This window comes from Peromyscus californicus, unplaced genomic scaffold, assembly GCF_007827085.1.
Source record: "Peromyscus californicus insignis strain IS unplaced genomic scaffold, ASM782708v3 Scaffold_4__1_contigs__length_199733344, whole genome shotgun sequence".
In the NCBI taxonomy this organism is placed as follows: domain Eukaryota; kingdom Metazoa; phylum Chordata; class Mammalia; order Rodentia; family Cricetidae; genus Peromyscus; species Peromyscus californicus.
The window spans coordinates 83,200,643-83,227,055 of record NW_026294562.1 but is presented as its reverse complement, the minus strand read 5'-3'; the positions used below and the strand labels follow the sequence as shown (position 1 = coordinate 83,227,055).

The window sequence follows — 26,413 nt, the reverse complement described above, 5'->3', positions numbered from 1 at the left end:
TGGTAATGCCATCTTCTAGTTGTTCAAGCTTTGGTTAATTTTTCACCATCTGGCTATGCCAGCAGACTCTCTCTGGTTTTGCCAACTACTGAATCTCCCTAATGTTATTTCATATCAGTCCCTTGCCCCTCACTGAAAATGGCTCACTTTGAATCATTCTTTAATTTTTTTCTCACGATAAAACCTTTCTACTTCTTCCCTAACAGGTGAGTAATCGTTTTCAAATCTATTTTTAACTATTAGTTGAAACAGCCAGTTTATTCTTCATGTCATGGAAATTTAAACTACCCAGTTTTAGTTAAGTTGAAGATACTATTCCTTTGTTTTATTTAATTAAAAATATTGTCATTGCTAGGCATGGGTGGTGCACACCTTTAATCTCATACAGGTGGGTCACTGTGAGTTGGAGGCCACCCTGGTCTACATAGAGAGTTCCAGGCCAGTCAAGGCTACACAGGGAGACCCTATCTTTAACAAAATAAAAATTAAAAAATATTATTTGAGAATTTCATACATTGTACTTTGGTTATTTTTACCCCTCCCCCATCTTCCAGATCCACACCCTCTTTCATATCCACCCAACTTTATGCCTTCATTAAAACAAAAACAACTAATAAAATCCAGTTTGTGCTCCTGTCCCTTTCAAATCATTTGTGATGTCTCTATTTCCAAAGGTTATTGATATTTTAAAGTGTAAAATGCTGTTAGCTCACTTTTAAAAACAAAATTGTGCGATAGTGATTCTCTTGCATGTGATAGTCATTCATATTCTGTGCAGTTGTAATCTATACAACTTGTTTCAACAGATGGAATGTGGCAACTGTGATGAACCCTTGTGACTGCAATTATATTACACTGAATAATAATTATGTTATACTGAATAATAACTATGTTATACTGGATAATAATTATGTGATACCAGATAATAATTACGTTATACTGGATAATGGCACTTTGAAACTTCCTCCTTCACTTTATTTGATGCTACCGCTGTTAGTGTGCCTATATGGCAAGTTGCTCTTTATTCATTATATTTTATTAGGCTTATAATAAAGCATAATGTCTTTATCTCGTGGTTTCTAATTTACCCATTTCCTCATGATGAGTCCTATTTATCCTTTGCCATATATGATCACTGGAACTTAACAAATGACACACATGTCTCATCTTGTCCTCTCCCTGTCTTGGTTTCAGCCAAGGTTGTTCTCCTGTCTGAGGTTACAGAGGAGAGAGATTCATTTCTTAGCTCTTATGGCTGTGAAGAGAATTCAGCCCATTAAAGTCACAGGACTTGATGTTGGCCAGAGCAACTGAAAAACTCAAAGTGCAGCAGCCTCCTTTATGGGGTTCAGTGTAATTACAGGCACAAGAGTTCATCACTCTTGCCACATTCCATTGACTGAAACAAGTTTTGTAACCTACTTACACCAAAGAGAAGTAACCAGAAAAGAATCTCAACACCAGAAGGCACAAGTGACAAAGTCACTTGGAGACTGTTTATGACACATGAATTCCAGACATTGTGGTGTTTACTTTATTGGGAACTTGATAATCTTTCATTCCTGTGTTTATGTTTTATTCTGAGGCACACTTAGGTATTCTGAAAACAGTTTATCCTTTGAGATCTTTTCTTACTCTTTTTTCAATGCTAGGGATGGAACTCAGGGCCTTTCATATTCCAAGGTAGTATTCTTCCACTGAATTATAGTCCCAAGTTTTGATTTTTTTTTAAGACAAGGTCTCAAATATAGCTCAGGTTAGCCTTAAATATTCTCTACAGCCCAGGATGGCCTCAAATTCCTCACAATCCTTCTGATTGTGCCCCCTAAGTTCTGGGATTATAGGCATATGCCATCATACTCAGCTATTACTTTATAGTTTTTTGATAGGTGGGATGACAGTAGAATTTATTCTAAAGTTTGGTTCTTGGTTTGGAGCAATTTTGCTCCATTGGTCACTTGGCAATGTCTGGAGGGAATTTTCACAACTAAGACAGATATTACTTCCACCTGGTTGGTAGAAGCCACAGATGTTGTTGAATATCCTACAGTGCCCAACATAGTGTCCTGTAATGCAAAACTGAACTGTCAACATCAAAGTTGAGAAACCTTACTATGCAATGAAGACACAGGAGAATGTTCTATACAGATTTTCTTAGTAATATTTAGGTTGAAAATCCAGGTCTAGGCCTACTAAATTGGACACACTACTCATATAAAGTCCTTGTTAGTCATCTTCTTTTGACTGTGGTTATGATTCAACCTGGCTGGGGAACTGGAACCCATGCCTTCTATGCCAGTGTTGCTGCTGTCCTGGCTCTGGGGTATGTCTTCCTGAGTTGTAAGATGGAGATGCCGGGAGCACCATCTAAAGGTGTCTGGAGCACTTACCCTGCTAAGCTCCCACCTTCTCTGAAATCTGGCCCTGGAAACTTCAGCTGATTTTTCCTCTCTGGGCTTGCTCTGTCTCTTCACCCCAGGCAGCTGCTGGGCTCTGCTTCATTTCCTACTCCAATCATCGAGACAATTACTAGCAATTAGTTGAGCACTGGGTAGACCCTCCCAGTTCACCTTGCCCTTTCCTTCTTGTCCTTACATAGAAACAAAGAGTGCTTTCACAGCTTTGATACTTAGCCAGCTGCATATTTTTTCACTGCAGGTGTGGACCAAATCCAGAGCCTTGATCATTTGTAGGCACTGATGAACTTAGGCTATTGGCTAAAACACTGCAAGAACTACCCCTGGCCCCTCAAACCTGGTGTGTGGTTACTTTTCTCATTGATGTGACAGAAGCAAGGAAAGAGTGATTTATTTTGGTTCTTAGTTTCACTGTTGCCACTTCATAGTGTAGAATGACATGTGGAACTGTGATGCTGTGGTGGAACAGAGCAGCTCACATTGTTAGGGTCCTGGAGAAGTCCCACAAAAGACCATCATTCATGTATGCAATCAGCAAGAGTGTTTTTTATTCCAGCATGCTGGGGCCTGCCATCCCACATAAAGGCAAAATGGCGAAGACCCCAAGAGGGACGTGTGAGCTCCTTTTAAGAACAGCAGAAAGAGAGTTTCTAAGGCATTTTAGATATGATTGGCTTAAGAAAGTGATAATCATATTAGTACATTCTAATTGGCCAGGGCTAGTTGAGGGCTGGTCAGAGCTACAGTTTTCCATTTGGGGGCAGGCCTGGAAAGTCCCAGGCTTTGTCCTTGAGCTGCTGTGGAGGCTGGCTGGCCTAGTACATACTGACTGGGGGCTGGCTCAGGGGCCCAGGCTTGGTGCATCCTCTCTCCCTTGTCCATGTTGTCAGGGGCACCAGTAATTAATTGCCCTTTGTTCATGGACCTTTAGAAACTGCTTGTTCAGTCTCAGGAAACTGAAATTGACTAATCTCTGAGAGTCAGATCTCTGAGAGAAGACTGGGCAGCCTGTTATGGCACCTGCTTGGTCCTCTCAACACCATGGCAAACAAGAAAGAGAGAAGGGAGGTGGGTGAAGAGAAGGCTAAGGAGATTGAGGGAAGGCATACTCCCCTGGGCATGCCCCCTACCTTCCACCATTTTCCAATAATGTTGTCATATTATGAATCAAGTGAGCAATTCATTCATTAGAATAAATCCAAAATGAGCAAATTGTCTCTAGAGACATTCCACATACCTACCCAGCATGTACTCTGCTAGTCTCCTACTTCTTAATCCAATTGATTTTAAAATTAAGATTGATCATTATATCTAGGTGATAAATTGCTTTCTCTTGCATCATCATTAGGATGTACTGCAACAGTCTCTAAGTATTTCTTATATATTTTAGGAGCATCCACCCTGATGTTTAGGCCATTCTTTCATGAGAGACTCCCCATGGTTGATTTTGGAGTAACTCTAGCCATAAGTTCAGCTAAAACTAAACACAATTGTAGGAAGCTTTGTTTCTTTTCAATCCTGACCTCTCATGTCCTAAAAGTCAATTTCTCATTTTTGTGTTTCTTAAATAAATAGCCTCCTTTAAAATTATCATGAATAATGTCTTTTAAAGAAATTTCTAGTTATTTTTTCTAGCATTGTATTTTTGTTATATTTTACTTTAATCTTTCAGGATTTTAGACTTTAGGGATTTTAGATTTTACAGATTTTGGGCATGTCTTTCAGCAAATTCTCAAACATGAGGAAAACATAGAGAATCACCCAACAGGTCTGACATTATAAATTCCATTCTAAGTCCAAACCAATCAATTATGACAGCTATCAGTGATCTAAACTGAGAGACTGGTCAAAAGAAAATTGTAAATGTAAATTAAATTTATCCTGAAGCCACCTCTCAGTGCAGCGTTCTGTACCTAATACTGCACGACAGTCAATATTATCCCCTCAACAGGCTCTGAATCACCCAGCACCAGACCTCTGAGCAATCCTGTGAGGTGCCGTCCTGATTAGGTCAACTGAGGTTGGAAGACCTGCCCACTGTGGGCAGCACTGCTCCATGGGCTGGGGTCTTGGACTGTATAAAAAGGAGGAACTGACTGAGCATTCAGCACACACAAACAGACATTCTCTATGTCATTGTCCTCAAATACTGTCTGTATACACTGCTAGTAGGGCTTGGTGACTCTACTGTTGCAGGGTGTGACCCTTTTTTTTTTTTTTTCCAGAGCTGAGGACCAAACCCAGGGCCTTGCGCTTGCTAGGCAAGTGCTCTACCACTGAGCTAAATCCCCAACCTTTTTTTTTTTAATGAACCATTTCTTTTATCAAATAAACTTCCAAACTGAATTGTCTAAAGTTTCTCCTTTATCACTAGCCACTAGGAAAAAGAGGCATTGGAGACATGCAGCGGCAACTGGAAGAGGGAGGAACAGGGAGTCCTTCAGAATGATTCATAATACTGTTGCCTCCTCTCAGTCTAGCTTTCTAATCTGAAACTTATTTTTCCTGCATGTGCGTATGTATGTGCACCACATGCGTGCCTGTTTCCTGCAAAGGCCAGAAGAGGGTGTTAGATCCCTGGAATTGGAGTTACAGATGGTTGTGAGCACCATGTGGGTGCTGGAACTGAATCTGGGTCTCTGGGCCCTCTGCAAGAGCAATGTGCTAGTTACCTGCGCCTCCCCCAACCCCTTTATCAACTTGACACCAGCTAGAGTCATTTGAGAAGAGGGACTTCCAACTGAGAAATGCCTCCATATGACTGACCTATAGGCAAGTCTGTAGGGTGTTTTCTTGATTGATGATTGATGGGGAAGAGCCCAGCCCATTGTGGGTGGTGCCACCTCTGGGCAGGTGGTCCTGAGTTGTCTAAGAAAGCCGGCCGAGCAAGCCAGTAAGCAATGTTCCTCCATGGCCTGTGTTTCAGCTCCTGCCTCCAATTCTTTCTCTGACTTCCCTCCATGATTGAAGTATAACCTGAGAGTTTTAAGCTAAAATAAACCTTTTTCTCCCCAAGTTGTTTTTGGTTGTAGTATTTTATTACAACATTAGAAACCCTAACTCAACCAAGCAACCAGTGCTCTTAACAACTGGGCCATCTCTCTAGCCCCTGGATTTCTAATTTGCAAATCCAGAATAGATTTGTATAGATACACTATAGGATAAAAGCAGTTCTAGACAGTGTTAAGATGAATACACATGGCTTTGTGCTCATAAAACGTTATTTATAAAATGTAAGGTGGGTCATAATTTGCCTAGCCCTGCTCAAATCTACATTAGAATTGAAATGTATTTACCTTTTGGGTTTATTACTTCCTGGAAGTAGGGTACAATGAAAAGAAGAGTAATCTTAGCTTGCTTATCTGTTTTTCGAGACAGGGTTTCTCTGTGTAGCCCCGGCTGTCCTGGAACTCACTCTGTAGACCAGGCTAGCCTCAAACTCATAGATCTGCCTGCCTCTGCCTCCCAAGTACTGGGATCAAAGGCATGTGCCACTATGCCTAGCTTAATCTTAGCTTTTTAATTTTTAGTTTTTAAAGGTGTTTCTTATATCAGAACCAGAAATTGCTAAGTCTTAGGAGAAAAAAAAAATAAATTCTGCACCCAGAATTCTGAGTAGAAATTACGCCACTCATTAGGTTCAAAGCTTCCATTTGGGTTGTGATATTCAGGCTGTGTAGGGTAAGATGAGAGAAGGCATTTTGAAATGTGTTTTTCCTAACACCTGGCTTATGTTGATCTCCTTCAGGAATACCAGCTCATGGTGGGACTCAGTAATGCTATGCTCTGGGTTTCATATTTTGTCACCTTCTTATTGATGTATTTCATTATCATCTGTTTGCTGTGTGGGATTTTATTTCTCAAGGCAAGTATCCATTTGTATGCAGCATACCACAGCTTTAAGAGGGATGAGAAGTTGAGGTGTGGGCAAAGTGTGTTAGTTTGCCAAAGAGTAAATGTGTTTGGCACTGACTCCACTGTGGAAGTTCAAAAGGCATAGTCGATCAGACAGTGAAGAACAGATCTAGGTGAATGGCCCTTCTGTAGACAATGAATTCAATGGCCCCGGTAAAGTGAGTGGCGTGACTCACCTCACTGGGGCCAGTGTTCAGTATTCTGCTTTACTTCCAAGCCTTTGTTCCTCATCACTTCACATGTGATTAAACTAGCTTCCTAATTATTTCATCAGATTACACATGAGAGAGTCTTTGAACACAGTGACCCGCTATTCATCGCCTTCTATTTCCTGTGTTTTGCCACCTCCTCAGTGTTACTTGGCTTTATGATTAGCACATTCTTTGATAAAGGTGAGTCGAAGGCGCCTTCCGTGAAACAGCCTGTGAGTTGATTGAAAGGGAATCTTGTTTGGAAGCTCCCCCAGTTTCAGATGCCACTGGATCAATTTCAGGAAAACATCTTCTCATACTATCGTTTAAGCAAAAGTCTTTATGGGGCACCTTCTGCGCACTAGACCCAGTGAAAGATGCCAGTGATGCGGGGGTGGGCAGGAGTCCCCTCCCTTTGGAGAGCTTTGTTCCTAGCTGCTGCAGCTTGTGTTTACTGACCGTCTTTTCCTTCTCCCTTTCCAGCTTCTCTGGCCACTTCTATTGCGTGCTTCCTCCACTTTCTCACATTCTTTCCTTACTTAATCATATCTCCGATATATGAACAAACAAGCCTCGGCGGGAAGCTGGCTCTCAGTCTCATCACAAACACAGCGCTAGCTTTTGGGACTGACATAATATGCAAGTTGGAAATGAAAGGTGAGCCTTCCCTTTGTGACAGCACCTTCATTAGTTTTCACCCCAGAAGGAAAGGACAGAACACCCAGGGTTGGGCGAGAGCATGGGTAAAATGTGTTCAAGTGGTCCCACATATCGGTTTTATTGTAAAACATTGTATGCACACTGTGCACGCACACACACACACACACACACACACACACACATACATATATATATATATGTACATGAGAATTAAAAATTATATAAGCAGTATTACAAGTAATATATTAGGTATTTATGTTTGCACACATATGTATGTCCATGTCTTACCTGTGTCTCTTCTAGGGGATAATTTTGTCACCCCAGACAACAGAAGTCTATCACACTGAAAGATGTTAGTGTTTTACTACTGACATGATTTTAGTTTTTTCATAGAGAGTTTATCCAGCTGAGAAAAATTCGAGTAGGATTGTAGTGCATAAAAGAATATGCTTACGTGTTTAGCTTTATTTAGAATGATGGTAAGTGGCCTTGTGTTTTCATTCTTTGTTATTTTCAGTATGATTGGCTTTGTGTTTTAGTCTTGCATCCTATAACCAGAGAAGTTTTTGTGATTCTTCTTGTGATATCTTTGTTTGATTTTGGTATATTAGCATAATAATGCTAACCATATATATTGACACAGGAATTATTTCATTCTTTATGTTTTCTTTTTGGGAAGAGTCTGAGAAAGAGTGGGGTTAATTAGCCTTTAAACATTTGGTAAGATACACAATGAAAACATACAGTTTAGATGTTTCTTTTTTTTTTTTTTTTTGGTTTTTCAAGTGTTTCTCTGTGGAGTTTTGCGCCTTTCCTGTAACTCACTTGGTAGCCCAGGCTGGCCTCAAACTCACAGAGATCCGCCTGGCTCTGCCTCCCGAGTACTGGGATTAAAGGCGTGCGCCACCACCGCCCGGCTAGATGTTTCTTTGTTGAACTTTTTGCTGTTCTGTTCTTTACAGATACAACCTATCTTAGGCTTCTGCTGCTGCTGTGATAAAACACCATGACCAGGACAGCTTACACAAGAAAGTGTTTAATTGAATTAACCGTTTTGGAGGGTTAGGGTTCATGATGGCAGAGCAAAGGCATGATGGTAGGAACAGCTGAGAGATCACATCCTAAAACTGCAGGCAGAAGGCAGAGAGAACAGTGAAGATGATGGGAGGCCTTGGAAGCCTCAAAGCCCACCCCTGTGACACACCTCCTCCAGCAAGACCACACCCCTAACTCTTCCCAATCAGTTCCACCAAATGGGGACAAAACTTTCAAACATATGAGCCTCTGGGGCCATTTTCATTCAAACTACCACATAATCTTTTTGCAGATCTGTTCAACTTTTCTGTTTTTGTTTTTAATTTCTAATATATATTATGCAAATCAATAGAATTGTAATATTTCTATACTTTCACATATCATGGCTTGATGGCCATTGAGTTCATATCCTATCTCAATTCTTCCTGTTGCATGGTTCTTACTATCTAGTAACTCTTTTCTTACTTTCAGGTCATCTGTTTATTGTTCCCATATATTACAAAATAGAATACTTTTACATTTGTGTCTGGCTTATTTTAATTAACAAGACTAGCTCCACCCAAATTTACTGCAAATGAAGATTTCATTGTTCTTTATTTCTAAATAATATTTTACCATGCATGTATACCACATGTTCTTTATTCCTTTGTCTTGAGACAGACTTCTAAACTTATTTCATATTTTGTATATTGTGAATAGTCCCTCAACACACATGGGTGTGCAGGTATCACGTTGACTTCATTTTGTATACATGACTCTGAGTGGGATTGCTGCTAGTTCTTACATAATTCACCATTCCATCCGCTCCCATCCTCTAGTGTTTGCTCCAAGAAATCTGCTTTTACTCCAGTCAGTTTATCTCTGTGTGTTACTTGGTGCTGCTCTCATGGATGTTTTAATATTCTTTCTTTTCTTCTGGATTTTTAAAGATTTAACCATAAAACATTTCAGAGAGATTATTCTGGGGTAGGGTAATTTATTTTTGCTGTTCCAAGTGCTTCCTGTACTTTAATGTCCATGTTTTTTTTTTTTTTACCAACATTTGGATGCTTTGGGGTATTATTTCATTGGCTAGGTCTTCTGTACCCTCAACCTGTAGCCCTTCTCCCTTGGGAAGGCCGATTAGACAAATATTTGACCATTTGATGATGTCTCAGAGATCTTGTGTTTTGTTTTTATTTTTCTAGCACACAGTATTTCAAGGTCTGATACTCTTTCTTCTAACTGATCTCTCTGTTGAGTCTTTTATACTTGATTTACAAAGCTTCTAATTTTAAAGATTTCTCTTTGATTCTTTTTCAAAATCTGAATCTTTACTAATTTTCTCATTTGTATCCTGAATTATCTTCCTTAATTCATTTAACTGTTTATCTGCATTCATTAGCCTCTTTTAAAAATCATTCTTTTGAATTCTTTACCTGTCATATCACACACTTTGATATCTTTGGAACCTGTTGCTAGTTACTCACTTTAAGGGGAATACTGTCTCCTATTTTCATTTTTCTTGTGTTCATCAGTGCAGCTTTTACTTTTACCCAGTAGTAACTTCCAATCCCCTACATGCTAGCCTGGGTAACAGAAGTTGAACCTTATTTCTTCTTACTGATGAATATAAGTTTATATGTTTTCTTGGCTGTTGTCATGAAGATTTGCCTTAGAAAATTGGGGTACTGCTGCCTTACAACACAGATATTTACTTTAATGATTCTATGATTTTGTGTGGTTTTTATGCCCCTGTAACTTTTAGTTGGGCTTGAATGAAAGTCTCCTTCCATTATTATTTACTTCCTTTTTCTCCTGGGCAACCTAAATGTAAGGGCATCATCAAATAACAAATAGACAGCATGTGTCTCCAAAATACAAGTGCAATTTCTTCCTTATTTAATCTCAAAGCAGCTGGGTATGGTGGGGGTCTCTACAAACACCATGGCCAGCAGTGTTGATATGCAAGAGGCAAGATAGAAGTCTGCTTCAACAAGACTCAGTAGCCAGTGTTGGTTCAAACTTCAAGAGTTTGACCCTGGCTAGTTTATTTTAGGCATATTTAAGCACAGCAAATTTGGAATAAAGTTTCCTGGTGATAATTAACTCAATTCCATGTTCACAAAAAAGCTTAAGATGTAACTACATCAAAATCTTGTAAAGTACAAGTGACATCTTTCATATTCCAAGATAGATTCTGTAGATTAACTGAGAAAGCAGATGAAGGTAAACAATGCTCATGATAGGGGTCTGGGGGAGGATAGTGCTATATATTGATTGAGATAAACAGGCTCAAGATAAAGATCTGAGGGAGCCAGTGTGGCCTGGCCTTAGAGATAGCACACAAGGCACCATGCAATTTCTTCCCAGTCTACTGGGAAGAAAACAGGTTATATACCTGTTCCTTTGAAGAATCAATACTGCCTGTTTAACATTCCTGGTTTAAGACCTACATGCCTCATACATGTTTGTTTCAGCCATTGTTGGACATCTAAAGTAACTGTCTCCCATTCTGTTTCAGGTGATGGCGCTCAGTGGTACAACTTTGCTACGAAAATAAAAGCCAATGATGACTTAACTTTGGCTCATATAATAGGAATGTTTTTACTTAGTGCTTTTCTGTATGGCCTTGTGGCCTGGTACATAGATGCCGTCTTTCCAGGGAAGTATGGTGTGCCCAAGCCGTGGAACTTTTTCCTGCAGGTGAGCGCACCTGCACCCATGTTCTTTAGAACCCCCAGTCATTCTGTACCTGTCTGCAAAGAGTAAGCAGGATTGAGTCTAACAGCCTCTGCATGGGGGCTGTGATGTCAGACTTCTTGTTCCAGTGACAAATAACTCAGAGGGACAAGTTAAAGGAACAAAGGTTCATTTAGGCCCAGTCCACAGTCCCATAGCCATGTCACTTTGAGTTGAGGAGAGGCAGAACACATTTGTGCAAAGGTGTGACCAAACAAATCTTCTCATCTCTTAGATATCAGGAAACAGAGCTGGGATGTCTTTGCTGGTGGGATCCTGCCCTCTTCACCTTTATTCCATCAGTGCCTGGGTTACTGGGTGTTGCATAGTCAATGTTGTTCCCTCCCCTTAGTTATTCCTCTCTGGAAAAACCCTCAGGGACATACTCAGAAATGTGTTGTATTGAGTACCTAGACAAATCTTAAGGCGATTAAATGGACAGTGAAGATCAGTCACCATAATTTCTCATTCTTATTGCACTCTAACGTCATTGTTTGCCATATGTATTTATTAAATGAAGTGGTTTTCTGCAAAGAAATCCCATCTGAATGAATACATGGTGATGTCTGTAGACCCTAGTTAGGAGAGGACAAATTATGCCCATGCCTATTTTTTATATTTTATTTATATAATGACTGCATATTAATGGAAACTGGTATACAATTTTAATACAAATATGTGATGAGTAGTTGATTAAATCAGGTTAATTATTGTTTGTATTTCCTTAAAAAATTATCATTTCTTTGTTTTGAGAAGCTTTAAATTCCTCTCTTTTAGTCCCTTAGAAGACACATTAATAGATTACTGTAAATTATAGTCACCCTGCCATGCTGTGGAACAGTAGATCATATTCCCTCTAAGTTTATTTTTCCTTTTACTCCCTCCATTTCCTAGACTGTAGTGACTATATACTATTCTGTATTTCTAAGAAATTGGCATTTATTTTAGCTTGCATTGTGGGTTATTTTGCTTAACATTATTTCCTCCAGGTATGCATGCCAAAGTAAGCAAATGGTACAGTCTTCTTTTATGATCAAACCATATTCCATTTGCACGTATACCCCATTTTCTATATCCATTCATCCATCCAATCTGTCTTGGCTACAGAGAATAGTATTGCAGTAAACATAGAGTAAAATTGGGTTGCTATTTCTATCTTTGTTCTTCTGAGGACCTTCTGTGCTGTTTTACATAATGGATGCACTGATTTGGATTCCCACTAGAGATGTGTGAGAGATCTTTCTCTCCACATTCAGCAGCATTTGTTATGTTAGTGTTTATGTTAATAGTCAACAGTGTGTGTGATTATATATCCTTGTGTGATTTTGATTTGTAGCTCCCTTAGTGATGGTGAATAATTTTTACTTACTGGCCCTTTGTACGCCTTTTGAGAAATACCTGTTCATATAATTTGCCATTTTGAAATTGCATTACACTTGTTTTTCTCACTATTGAGAAGTTTCAGTTGCCTATATATTCTGAAAACACTCCTTTTGGACAACTAGTGTTCAGAGTTCACAGGTAAGCTTTGCTGTGTTGATCATTACACCTGCTTGCAGATGGTCCTTGGCTCAATGTGATTCCATTGGGCTGATTTTGCTTATGTTGTTGAGCTGTGGGGATTTTATTATAAAAAAGCATTACCTATCCCAATATCTTACAGTATTGCCCCATTTTCTTCTAATACTTTTAGATGTTTGATTCTCATATGTGCTGTAAGAGTGGCATCTGATCTCTTTCTGTGCACAGATATCCAATTTTCTCAGCAACATTTATTGAAGAGACTTTTAAAATTCAATACATTTCTAATATTTGGCACCTGGTCAAAAACCAACTTCCTATACATATATGGATTGTATTTGGATTCTATAATGTGTTCCATTCATCTGTGTATGTTGTTATTCCAGTGTTATCTTAGTCAGATACCACAGCTTTACAATATAGGGAAAAACCAGAGATGTTGATTTTGTGGTCAGATATTCTGTGTGTGTGTGTGTGTGTGTGTGTGTGTGTGTGTGTGTATACAAACATATATTGGAACACATTCCTGATAAGATAAAAAGGTAGGTTATTGAATCTACTTTTAAAAAGCAACTATTAGTTTTAAATATTTTACATTGGATTGGATTTTTGTATATTGTATACAAATTGTGTATATTGATACAAAATTGAGATCATTTTTGCTGAAACATACTGTTCATACATTTCTACTCTTGTTCAAGGTATTGTACATATACAGTTCATTTAACAATGTAATACAAATGGTTAGTCCTTGAAAGTTATTATTATAAACTGTTTAGGATAATAAAGAAATTCAGGTTAGTAGTTAGTCACCTATTACAATCGAACTTGTCATTATATTAGGTGTGTTTTCAAGGTCAAACAGATATTTTAGATAGACAGATCATCTTCAAACACTTCAGAGATCTACAGAATATGGCATTTAAGATGGTTTAATAACATAGATTCTTTTATTAATGACAATGAGACATGTCTGCCCCTGGCAATACCAACCTACTTCAGAGAAGATGAAGGGCATTGAAGAAACTCCTTATGGAATTTACTTTCATTGTGGCAAAAGTTAGCCACTGGACAAGAAAGTACCCTTGCTTCAACTGCTGACAGTATGCTGTCCAAAATGGACAAGCAGGACACAAATGAAAGCACTGCGGAACCTTGCCGAGACAAGATAGGAAGGCTCTTCATAATATCCTGCTTCACAGATAAGTCTGTCAGATATGCTAGGCCTGTAGGATGGCTGCCCCAACATTGCAAATGAACCTGGGGTGACTGTCCAGGCATTCAGCTGTTTCTGTCATTTCTCACATTTTTTTGGAAATTACTTGCCTGCACTTCCTATTTACTTGGGTAATATTATTTCCTTCTCTGGTCTCTGAGGGAGTTGAAGACCAGATAGTTATAGTTATAGTTTTCCTTGTTAACAAATTCAGAAAAGAAACTCACTAAAGAGATGTAAAGTGTGTAAGTTTGAAAGACATCAAAAGATAATTTGGGGTTGGTAATACAAGTTAGGATAGAATGTGAATTAGATACAACATTTTGGACTCACCAAAATAGGATAAATAATGGAGTATTTTCTCTGAATCTGTCAAATGCTTATGGACTGGACATTGTTAATGTAATTCTTGACTGTGTATATTGTATATAGTTATTGTACTTATTGTATATAGTTTTTCTTATATTAGTTATAACCTTTTATTATAGACAAAAAAGGGGAAATGTGGTGATATTTTGTAGTACTCTAATAAAACTTGCTTGAAGATCAGAGGACAAAGCCAGCCACGAAGTTGACCACAGAGGTCAGGCAATGGTGGCACACACCTTTAATCCCAGTACTAGGAAGGTTGAGACAGGAAGTGATAGGGCTGGGCAGAGAAAGGAATATAAGGCAAGAGGAGACAGGAAGCAGGCCTTTAGGCTGAGGACTCAGAGGCGTTCAGTCTGAGGATTCGTGGAGACAGGATCTTCTCTTTTCGACTGAGGTGTTGGCGGGGTGAGAAGTGGCTGTGGCTTGTTTCCTCTGATCTTTCAGCATTTACCCCAATATCTGTTTTTATTATAAGACCATTTAGGATTCATGCAACACATACCTGTGTGCGTGCATGTAGTGCAGTGGAGGACACTCAGGGTCTTTCTCTATCACACTCCTCCTTACTCCTTTGAGACAGGGTCTCTTACTGAACCTGGAAGGAAGTGGATGCAAGGAAGCAAGCCCCACATTTGGCATCCTATTTAATTTCTTAATGTTATTAAAGAAGTCATGTATTTGATTAAATTTATCCCCAGGCATTTTTGTAGCTATTGCTATTGTTGGTGGGATTATTTTCTTGATTTCTATTTCAACTAGTGTGTTTTTAGTATATTAAAAAATTATTCAATTCTGTAGTTAACTGGTGAAGTTCACTGAATTTATCAGTTATTGCCTGCAAACTGAAATCATCTGACTTCCCCCTTTGCTGTTTGGGTGACTTTTATTTATTTCTCTCACTTAATTGCCTGGCTAAGACTTCCACTATCAAGTTAAATAAGGATGGTAAAATATGAACACCCTTGTTCCAGATGTTAGAATGAACACTTCCAACGTTCCCCCATTTGAGATGATGTTGGCTGTGGGCTTATAATCGTCTTTAATGTGTTGAGTAAATTCTTACCATACTTTATTTTTTGAAAACTTGTATAATGAAGATATTCTGAATTTTACCAAATGCATTTTCCATCCCTATTGGGATGATGCTATATTTTTTAAGGATAAAAACTTAATAATTTGTCAAATATATAATTAAGTGGTGCGGGCTGTCCTCCATAAATAGTTAAATGGTAAAGAAGGCAGGGACTACACAGTACAGTAAGTTGCCCTACTTGGTTTTGAACTAAGACACCATAGACTTGCCTTTCATTGTTTGTATAACATCAGTAAAAAGGACTATGCTGGGACACTTTGCTCAGCCTTGGTGTAGGGAGGAGGGGACTGGACCTGCCTCTGCTGAGTCTACCAGGCTGGGCTGACTCCCCAGGGGAGACCTTGCCTTGGAGGAGGTGGGAATGGGGGGTGGAGGGCAGGGGGATGGGAGGAGGGAGGACTGGGGAATCCGTGGCTGATATGTGAAATTAAGTCAATTATAAAACAAAAATATTTAAAAAAAAGAAAAACAAATAAATAATTTTTTTTTAAAAAAAGGACTGCTTGGTTTAAAAAAAAAGCAAAGTGGTTTAAAATATTTATGAAAATGATTTCGTCCATCAGACTCACCGAAAAATTCTAGCATTTCCACAACATGTAGATCAACCCTGCTGGAAAGATCTGACTCGGAGTGGACAGCGCTGCTCACTCTGCCCTTCTGAGGCAACATTATTGACTTTCTTCTTGTAAAGCCCAGCTTTCAGCAGAACGCATGTTCTGTAATTGTAATGTTAGAAAGTAATATTACAGACAGACAATTCGCTTCACAGTTTAAAGTCATTTATTGTACTCTCTTCAAACTAGAGTGAACTGAGCCAGAGAACTTTGAAATCTTTGGAACACTTAACTTTCCAGTAATACCATGATGATGATGATCATGATTTTGGTTGTTCTTGTTATTTTAGAAAGCCTACTGGTTTGGAGAGCAAGCCTCAGACAACGAAGAGAGCCAAATCACTGACTTACCCACAAATGATTTTGTTGAGCCTGAACCCATTGGCTTAGAGGCTGGAATCCGGATTCAACATTTGTACAAGGTATTTATTCAGCAGGTTTCTGTTTCTTGATAGGATGGAGAGTCAGTCTACTATGAAGATTAAATGTTTGTCATGGTCTGGTCACAATTCCACAGCTATGCTAATGAAGAGTCCTTTAGTAAGATAAAATTTAAGTGTTGCCTGGGCATGGCAGTGCAGGTTTGTTATCCCAGCCCTTGGGAGGCTGAGGCAGAGATATTGTGAGTTTCACTCACTTGGATTATAGAATGAAAGTCTGTCTCTAAACAACATCTCTGTGCTAGTTCTCTCCTTCCTTCAAAATAGGAGCTACCTTTATGTAGCTAAAAATGATATCTTCCATGGTCCTCCATGGTGGAGTCAAAATGCAAGCTACTTTTATTAGATATTTGAAAATTATACCCTGATTTGTTTTATTAGTGATTAAACTGTTCGTACTATTTTCTGCCAAAATATTTGGCAGACATGTTTTGTTAGGCTTTTATTCATTTCTGGATCCGGCAGGGTGTATTTTTTTCTTTTTCAGGAAACTCATACCTGCTGACATTCCCTTGCCTCCCACGGAGCTATCCCAACTTCATTTGAATGTTTAATTTCATAATTTGTGGCAATTGAATTCTTTCCATAGTTTCTGCTGTCTACCTGGGTTAAGGGCCAGTGGAGGACAGGTCATGTGGCTCCTTTTCCGCCAATGAGTTGCCCCCACACTCTGCTTTGATTGTATTAGTACAGGTGTCAAACAGCCTTTTCACTGGTTTTCTTTGGATATTTATTAACATCACACAGTTTCTTAATATGGCAGTGCTATATCAAAGGAAGTGTGTTGGGCCCCTTTTCTGCTGTCTCTCCTCTCTTCATCTTTATTTCCCTGCAGAACTGCCCTCCCATGCTCCTCTGTTGTTACAGTGGTTCATCCAGAATTGTTCTGACACACACAGCTCTGCTGTTACAGTAGTTCATTTTTTCCAGATCTCTCCCCAAACTTGCACAGGGAGTGTCATGAGTGCTCAGCCAACCCAAAGCCCTTTCCTGTAGCATTGATTGTTTACTCAAGAAATTCAACAGCTGCCTTCTGATAATGCATTGTTTTCTAGAAGATGACGGGTACTAGGGATACAGAAATGAATACATCAGATAAAATTCTTGTATTAACTAGGCTATAAAATCAACAAGGACTAGATTACTTACAACACCCAAGAATGACAAGCCTTCTAAGTTGAACTTACAAGTTCTGTATGTTTTCCTCCTCGAAGCCATTTGATAATTCTAACCATGGACAAGCACCCCTGCCACAAAAAGAACTCTACTAGAGTAATGAGAGGCATGTAAAGGTTTTTTTGGGGGGAGAGAAAGAGGGTCATCGTTGGTTGGCATGACAGATTGGAAGGTGAAGGATCTAGACAGATGGCCAGTCATTTAGTGTTCTATATTGATATGGAGAAACTGGACCTATGACTCTAAAAGGAAGCATACAATTTCTATACTTGGGGTACTCCAAAAACAAAGTCAATTTTAGAGCTTGGAAATGAAGCAGACTAAAGAAATAATTCCAAACCCTGGGACAAAAGGAACTCTCCCTGAATATTTCTAGACTGAAGAAATTTAGACCTGCACAACGGCAGTTCGTAAAAAAGCAAGAAGAGATTTTCCTGGGCATTCACTAAAATACATTTCTGAGGTGAGCTGACCGAGCCTAAACTCTGTCTTTACTCTGTTGAGTCCCAGATTAAGTGGAGGCAAGGCCTCTTTCCTGTGTATTTAATAAGCAAAGGAGTTAGTAGTCTATGGTGGATGATAACAGCTACCACGTAGCCATGGTTTTCTCATAACAAAATGTATTGAACAAATGAAAATGTTAGACATGTGAAGAAGCATGAAATGGTGACCATTAACAGTAAACATGTACAGTAGAAGAGTTTCATTAGGAATGTGATATAGATGTTAGGACTAGTAGGCACAGATTTAAAAGTAATGATTAGTATATGTCATAAGCCCATCACAATGCACATCTCACCATAAATTGAAATCAGAATGTTTTTATCACCAGAGTGGGAAAAAGAGTAAAAGATAAATAACCAGGAAACCCAAGACATCTGTCAAAGAAGAGAATATATTCTTATTGTCCTTCTTTGTCTCCCAGAACTTCAAAGTAAGGTCCTGTTGCTGAAGACACCACATATTTTGGACACAGGACTTGGAGAAATTAAGTTGTAATGGACCTGGAAGCCTCCTCCCTCAGGACTAGCCCTTATACTATCACAAACTGCTGTGACAGTTGTGTTAAGAAGAAAAGCAGTAATTAGTCATACCCAGCTGCTGTGGGATGTTCTGTATGTCAAGTGTGTTGCTGATTGGTCAATAAATAAAACACTGATTGGCCATTGGCTAGGCAGGAAGTGTAGGTGGAACAAGGAGGAGAATAAAGCTGGGAGTGGAAGGCTGAGTCAGAGAGACACTGCCAGCCGCCACAATGACAAACAGCATGTAAAGATGCTGGTAAGTCACGAGCCACGTGGCAGGGTATAGATTTGTGGAAATGTATTAATTTAAGCTATAAGAACAGTTAGCAAGAAGCCTGCCACGGCCATACAGTTTGTAAGCAATATAAGTCTCTGTGTTTACTTGGTTGGGTCTGAGCAACTATGGGACTGGCAAGTGAGAGAGATTTGTCTTGACTGTGGGCCAGGCAGGAAAACTCTAGCTACACCCAGCTGCATGACTAGTCCTAGCCAACTTAAAGCCTCTGAGCCATGGGGTAACGAACCCCCATTGATATAACTGCAGTGAACCCTTATACCTTATACATGATGCTCAGGGGACATTATGGAAAAGCGGGAGGGAAAATTATAAAGCCAGAGGAACAGAATGCCTGCTGTGGGATAGTATCTTCTAGACATGACATGGAATTTTCACCTCAAATGTCAACAATATGGGAGGAAGGGAGAGAGGGAGATTCCTGAGGAGGGAGGAAGAGAGAAAGAAAGAGTGGGAGAATAGACCGTACTTAAGTGTGTCTGCAACAACAACAAAGAGGTCAGGTTGAAGTTTTTTTAAGTAGGGGTTTAAGGAATTTGGTTCAGGGGAGGAGCTAATGTCTAGTAGCAAGAGTTCACTTCTCAGTGTTTGGTGAAGAACTTAAATGGCACTGTGATTGCCTGGTACTATTGAAGGTCTGGATCGGCTCTAAGCCTGTAGCAGAAAATCTGCAATTTACCATCTTATCCAAAGTACTGTTTCCTTCAGGCACAGGTGGAGAAAGGTGTGTCTAACTAGTCTTTGCGATTCCTTTTTCAACTTCCTGCCCATTGTTAGATATACAGTTTCCATGGTGTGTGCTTCCCGTGTTGCCCAGCTGATACGCTGCCTTTCTTCCTTTGTTAAGTATCTGTCTATTTACAGGAGTGTTGTTCTGAGCTCTCTATTTGTTCCACTGAGGCATACTTTGGCTAATGTTTACTAAAATGCTAAATCATTCATATGTATATATGCATATGTGTTTTCCTGTTCTCCTGTTACAATTTTTTTTCTGTCATGGGAAAAGGTGCCGTGTATACCTTCTTCATAGCTACAATCAAAGCATGTTCTACAATGTATGCTACACAACAATAATTTCTTGTTGAATAAACAAATGAGCTGATTAGCACTGATTAATGACTAATGAGCTTTTAGTATGTGGTAGAGAGAGATGTCTGGGGTCTATCAGTCCCAAATTTTGGAATGTGTAGCTAGGTAGATAGTTGTGTGGCTCATGCGTTCCTCTTAGGTGTAATGAGTAGTGTCCACAAGCTGGTGAAATGCAACAGGATCTTCAATAGATCATTCTGAGACATAAGAGAAAGACTGACTGAGGTCACTGGGCCTGACTGGCTGGGGCTGGCTGGGGTTTTATCAGCTTTAAGGTTGGAGCAGAGCAACAACCTAAGACTGGTCAGGGGGAGTCTGTAGCCTGCCCTGAAACCGTCCCAATGTACTGCTTGAAAGCATTGTTTGGTCTCCATAATGTAATCTCTCTTTGACCTTTTTTTTATTTCCAGCCTTGAGATTAATGACATTTTTCTCCAACTCTGACTAATTGCTGAGTCCTCATTTACAGGTAACAGTAATCAAATTAGTCCTTGTTTTTCCTTTTACAGGAATTCACCTTAAAAAATAGTACCCTGGTGGCGGTAAAAGACTTGTCTTTGAACTTGTACGAGGGACAGATAACAGTTCTTCTAGGACATAATGGGGCAGGAAAGACTACCACCTTGTCCATTCTCACAGGTGTGTATCTGGGGTCACACTGAGGGTGGTGTGTATCTAGGATCACACCGGGGACAAGTTCAGTGGACCAAGGGTCAAGTGTGAGGCTTCTGCTGACACTTTTGAAGCTGACATCATTGTAATACAGTTTAATTCACTCAGTTCTTAAAGTACAAACCATTATTATACAATTAGATTAGTGCTTATTTCTATGTCTCGGATGCTTCAAGCCCACCTTTCTTTGGAGTGTGCCATTCGGACTGATCATCCAAGTCCCTCTTTTAAAGTTTGTGGTCATCGTCTTAATTTGGTCCCCACTTTGCTTTGCTTTCTGTTCTTCTCTCCACGTCACAGGAAACCATTATGATTTTCTTGGTGTGCATTACTCCCCCTGCGAATGCATACCATGAATATATATTAATTTGTTGACAATATTTCAAACACAGAGTTAAACTGAAATTTTTTAAATCAGATATCCCTATATATATAAAACCTATTCTACTATTCCAACATTTTACTGTACTTTTTTTCTTTTAAAAGATTTATTTATTTATTATGTATACAGCATTCTGTCTGCATGTACACCTGCAGGCCAGAAGAGGGCGCCAGATTTCACTACAGATGGTTGTGAGCCACCATATGGGTGCTGAGAATTGAACTCAAGTCCTTGAGAAGAACAGCCAGTGCTCTTAACCACTGAGCCATCTCTCCAGTCCCGTTTACTGTACTTTTTATATACCTGTCAACCCATTTAAAAATATTTCAAAGTTAATTTTAGACATTAAATATTCTTTCCATTATGTAACTTAGAAATTTTCTTTTGATAAAAATATTTTTTAATGTTTAAATTTTATTTGCTAAATTTTGACCTATGTATACATCTGTATAGCCCAACTGCTTCTTAAGGTGGGGAACTACACGCAGAAAATTCTCTTATTTCTCAAATAGTCCACTTAAAAATAAACCTCATTTTTATTTACTTACGTTGTGTGTCTGGGGAAAGGCACATGTGTGCCATAGCACACATGTAGAGGTCGGAGGCCAACCCCAGCAGCTCTGTCTCCTTCCCATGGGGCTGGTGATTGAACTCAGGCTGTCAGGTGTGGCAACAAGAGCCTTTACCCACTGGACCTCAAAATTCCACATTTAATTCATTTCAACCAATACATTTCATATGAACCAATAACTTTGTTTATTCCATTAATATAGATTATTAACATGCAAGGTTTTGAGATAGAAACCCAAAGTGAACAGATAGGCCATGAGTCCTTACCTCCAGGGATTTTTTTTTTTTTTTTTGGTTTTTCGAGACAGGGTTTCTCTGTGTAGCTTTGCGCCCTTCCTGGAACTCACTTGGTAGCCCAGGTTGGCCTCGAACTCACAGAGATCCGCCTGGCTCTGCCTCCCGAGTGCTGGGATTAAAGGCGTGTGCCACCATCGCCCGGCCCTCCAGGGATTTTATATTGGTTGAGGATGCTGATGAGTAGACAGGAGTTTTGTAATGTGGCTTGAGAAACACATCTCAAAGGGAGGGTTCTACCCTGGCAATCTTGAATAATTCCTGCTTTAAGTCTAGGAAAAGATTGAAAAAAACATGAATAGAAAGAGTGATGTGTATTACAAGGACATACAGGGCCTGGGAACAAGAGCATAGCAACTGTCACATGACCAGAGAAGCGAAAAAGAGTGAGGAATGGCAGAAAGAACATGACAGTGTCAGGTGAAATCCGGGACAGGCCTGAGATCTCTAGGGCGTGCCGGATGGGTAGGGCTTTTGAGACAGTGAGTGATGAAGATTGAATGTTAGTGAATTTCTCCTGAACCTCAGTTCAAAAACTTCTTCTTAAAGGCATTCTTTCTAAAGTAGTGTCATGTGACTGTAAAGGAATCACTGTCATGGTTGATATCACTGCAGTATCTCCTCCCACTCACAGATGTCCCTGTATCTGCTGTCTTGGAACACACTCCATGTATTATGTGTGCATGACAGTTGTCCACAAAGGCACGTCCTTGTCCCAGAACCCGTTACTGTTGCTTTATAAGGCAGAGATTTTTAATGTCCCTTAAGCCCAGTGCAGTGACTAGTGCAGAAGAGGATGCACAAGAGAGAGCCGGCAATGCAACAGTGGAGGCAGAAGAGGGGCTGGCACCGCCACCTACCAGGCACTGCCACCTGCCACTGCGGCCTGCTGAAATGAAAAAAACACAAGGGATCAGTGCTGTGGAGTGTTCAAGATGTGTTACCTTTGTTTATGCTGGGGGGAACATTTGTCTAATGATGCAAAGATGTGCTCAAAGCACTAGCTGGAGAAATAAGGAAAGAGAAGTAAATTAGACAGCTACAAACAGGGAAAAAAGAAATCAAAACTGTCTCTGTTTACAGATGACATTATACATAAGAGATTCCAGAAATTCTACCAGAAAACTTCTAAAAATCAATCAACAATTTCAGTAACATGGTAGGACACAGAATCAACACACACCAAGAAATGGATAGCTTTTCTATGCCCCAACAAAGAGTAAGAGATCATGGACACACTCCCATTTACAATAGCTTCAATGAAAATAAAATATCTATGAATAAACCTAACCAAGGAGGTGAAGGGCATCTACAATGGAAACCTTAAACCTCTGAAGAAAGAGATAGAGACACTATAAAACAGAAAGACATCACAGGCTCATGGTTGATAGAACTAATATTGTGAAAATGGCCATTCTACCAAAACTATTCTCGGATTTGATGTAATCTTAATTAAAATCCCCATATCATTCTTCAAAGAAATGGAAAAACTATCCTATGATTTACATGGAACCACAAAGGATTCTGCATAACTAAAACAATCCTGAGCAAAAAGAACAATGCCAGAGGGATGTATACACTAGACATGAAGATATATTACAGAGCCATAGGAATAAAGACAATATAGTACTGGAGAAAAGCAGATGTGCTTTTTTGAACACATGTGAACAAATTTGAAAGTGAACAAAATTGAAGATCCAAACACGAGTACAAGTAGCTACAGCCATCTGATATTTGAAAAAGATGCCAAAAACATATGCTAGACAAAAGAAAGCATCTTCAATGAATGGTGCTTAGAAAACTGCATGTCCACACGTAGAAGAATGTAATTAGACCTGTATCTATCACCAAGCACAAAAACTAACTCCAAATGGATCAACAACCTTAATGTGAAATCCGAAACTGGCAGAAGGCAGTACCCTATATATGATATAGATCTAGGAAAGGACTTTCTAAATAGGACTCCATTTGCCCTGGAATTAAGGACAACACTTGATAAGTGGGACTTCATAAAACTTTTTAGCATTTTTGCTTCTGTACATCAAAGGAATAAAATGAAGTGAAAAGGAAGCCCATAGAATGGAAGAGAATATTTTCCAGCTAACCATCTGAAAGAAGATTAATATCCAGAATATATAAAGAATTCACTATTGATGGGATTGCAAATTGCTTCAGCCACTATAGAAATCAGTGTGGAGAATTCTCAAAAAGATGAATGTGAATGTGCTCTCTGGACCCATTATTTAACCCTTGGCATATGCCCCAAGGACTCAATAGCCTACTCCAAAGAGACTTGCTCAGTCATGTTTATTGCTGCTCTAATCACAATAGCTAGGAAATGTCCTTCAACTGATGGATGGGTAATGAAAATGTGGTCCATACACACTATGGTATACTACTTAGCTGTCAAAACAAACAGACAAACTGAAATCATGAACTTTGCAGGTAAATGGATGGAACTAGAAACGGTTATACTGAGTGAGGTAACAGAGACCCAGAAAGACAAACGTGGAATGCTGCCTCTCATCTGTGCCTCCTGGCTCCAAATCTTCAGGTGTGGGTAAATAACCTGGAGTAACTGCAGGTACCAGGAAAACAAAAAGGGACTGTGGGGTGGCACCAGAGAGAATATCAGAGTACAAGTGATTTGAAGAGAGAAATTAAAATGGAGGTGAGAAGGAGATGAATACAGAAGGAGAGAGAGGGAGAGTGTAAACTAACAGTGAGGATGTCTGAAATCAACCCCACAAAGAATCATATTATTTCTATTTACCTAGAATTACTTATAATACATACAAGTCTGTGTGTATGCATATATAGTTTAAATGGAAATTTCCCACCTGGGCTGACAGTACCATAGACTATGTAACAGAAACCCCAATGCTAGACATGAGAAGCCCCTTTTCAAGTTGTTGGCTGGGCAAATCTTATAGGCTATTGCTATTGCCATTGGTTTTCATCCTAGGGTTTGAAGGTAAATCTCTATTCCTGATGACACCATACACTTCAGACACAGGATTCTGAGGATCTGAGCTGGATCTCCCCTGAAAGGCTCCTCCCAGAGGACCAGCTTTCATGTTAACAGGAGATACCATTTAACCCTCCAAAGGGGGAGGCAATCAACAGTCCTATCCAACTGGGACACCTGTGCACAACAATGACCAACGATAACCTGAAGGACACAGTGGTGGCTGTGGGAGCCTGTTCTCGGGTTCCTCGTGGCTTTACCCAGCAGGTCCACATAGAGGATGATCAGGACCACGGGCCTGAGTGCAGGTGTCTTAGATGGTCTGCACTTGGCTGTGCTGAGGGAGGAGGTCTTTTGCTCCACCCCTTGGCGTCTCTATAAAAACCCTGGGGCAGAGACATTCGGGGGCTGTTGGAAAAGGTTCCAAGCCCTCTCGAGGCTATCCTTTATTTTCTATCTGTTTATCTCCACAAGATTCTCCACAATAAATCCTTCTATCTAATATTTCCTGCTGCTCACACTCAAGAAAACTCTGGGGAGCTGTGGAGTTGGTGGGTAAATGCCCACAGGTGGCATGTGTGCCTTGGCAGTAACCAACAACTCTCTAATTGGACTTAAGGCCTGCTCAGCAAGAGGGAAATCATGCCTGGTGCTGGAATCTGGCCATCTACCCAGGGCTAGTGAGGTCACAGATCTTGGAGGAGAGCCTAAAACCACAGCTTTACTAAACCATCATGATTCCTAACTATATTCTAAATATTTATCCTTGTAAACACAGATACATATAGACTTCTCACCTTATCAAAGAAACTTCAATAAATGGAGACCATTCCAAAAACTGACAAAAATCCAGAAAATAAGTGTGTGGTTCCCAGCTCAGCTGATAAATCTATAACACAACTCTTGTGTCTAAGGCTCGGGGACCATCAAGGAAGAGGGTGTGGAAAGATTGTAAGAGCCAGAGGAACAGAAAGTCTGCTCTGAGATTGTGTCTCCTAGAAATGTCAGGGAAAATACACCCGTGAACTCTCAACGACATGGCTGCCTAAAGAAGACCCAAACAGGCCAGGCGCTGGTGGCGAACTTCTGTAATCCCAGCACTTGGGAGGCAGAGGCAGGTAGATATCTGTGAGTTCGAGGCCAGCCTGGTCTACAGAGCTAGTCTAGGACAGGCTCCAAAGCTACAGAGAAACCCTGTCTCGAAAAACTAAAAAAAAAAAAAAAAGAAGACCCAAACAAGGAGGATAGCAGTAGATATCTTAACGTGGAAGTGGAAATCTCACAGGGCCCCAGCCATACACAAAGAGCTACAGTAAACTAAGGGATGTCAAGAGAGGGAGAAAGTCTTCCTCAGGGAAGAACCTCCTAATTGGCTATACATTACCTGAAATCATATATGTACAAGAAACATTATATTGACTGAGAAGGTTATATTTATATATTTTGGAATCCATATGTACCTACTTATCAACAATTTAAAAAGAGGTCACAAAATTGATAGTAGAGGGAAGCAAATGGGAAGGGTTGGTGGGAGGAAAGGGAAGGGGGAAATGCTGTAATTACATCATTTTAATTCCAAAACCAAACCATTTTTTTTCTTTCTTTTTTTTTCTTTTCTTTTTTCTTTTTTTTTTTTTTTTGGTTTTGGTTTTTTGAGACAGTGTTTCTCTGTGTAGCTTTGCACCTTTCCTGGATCTCGCTCTGTAGACCAGACTGGCCTTGAACTCACAGAGATTCAAGCCTGCCT

The 26,413-nt window shown here is 39.7% G+C and overlaps 1 protein-coding gene across 1 annotated transcript in view; it reads left to right on the top strand.

The window, feature by feature from the left end:
• The window catches only part of LOC128124843 (phospholipid-transporting ATPase ABCA3-like), a 103,884-nt gene that overhangs the window by 25,884 nt on the left and 51,587 nt on the right, over window positions 1-26,413 (top strand). The window contains 6 exon segments of the mRNA XM_052761581.1: window positions 6,166-6,282; window positions 6,607-6,724; window positions 7,007-7,180; window positions 10,722-10,903; window positions 16,046-16,177; window positions 20,290-20,419. Of these exon segments, the coding sequence (XP_052617541.1) occupies window positions 6,166-6,282; window positions 6,607-6,724; window positions 7,007-7,180; window positions 10,722-10,903; window positions 16,046-16,177; window positions 20,290-20,419 (853 nt within the window).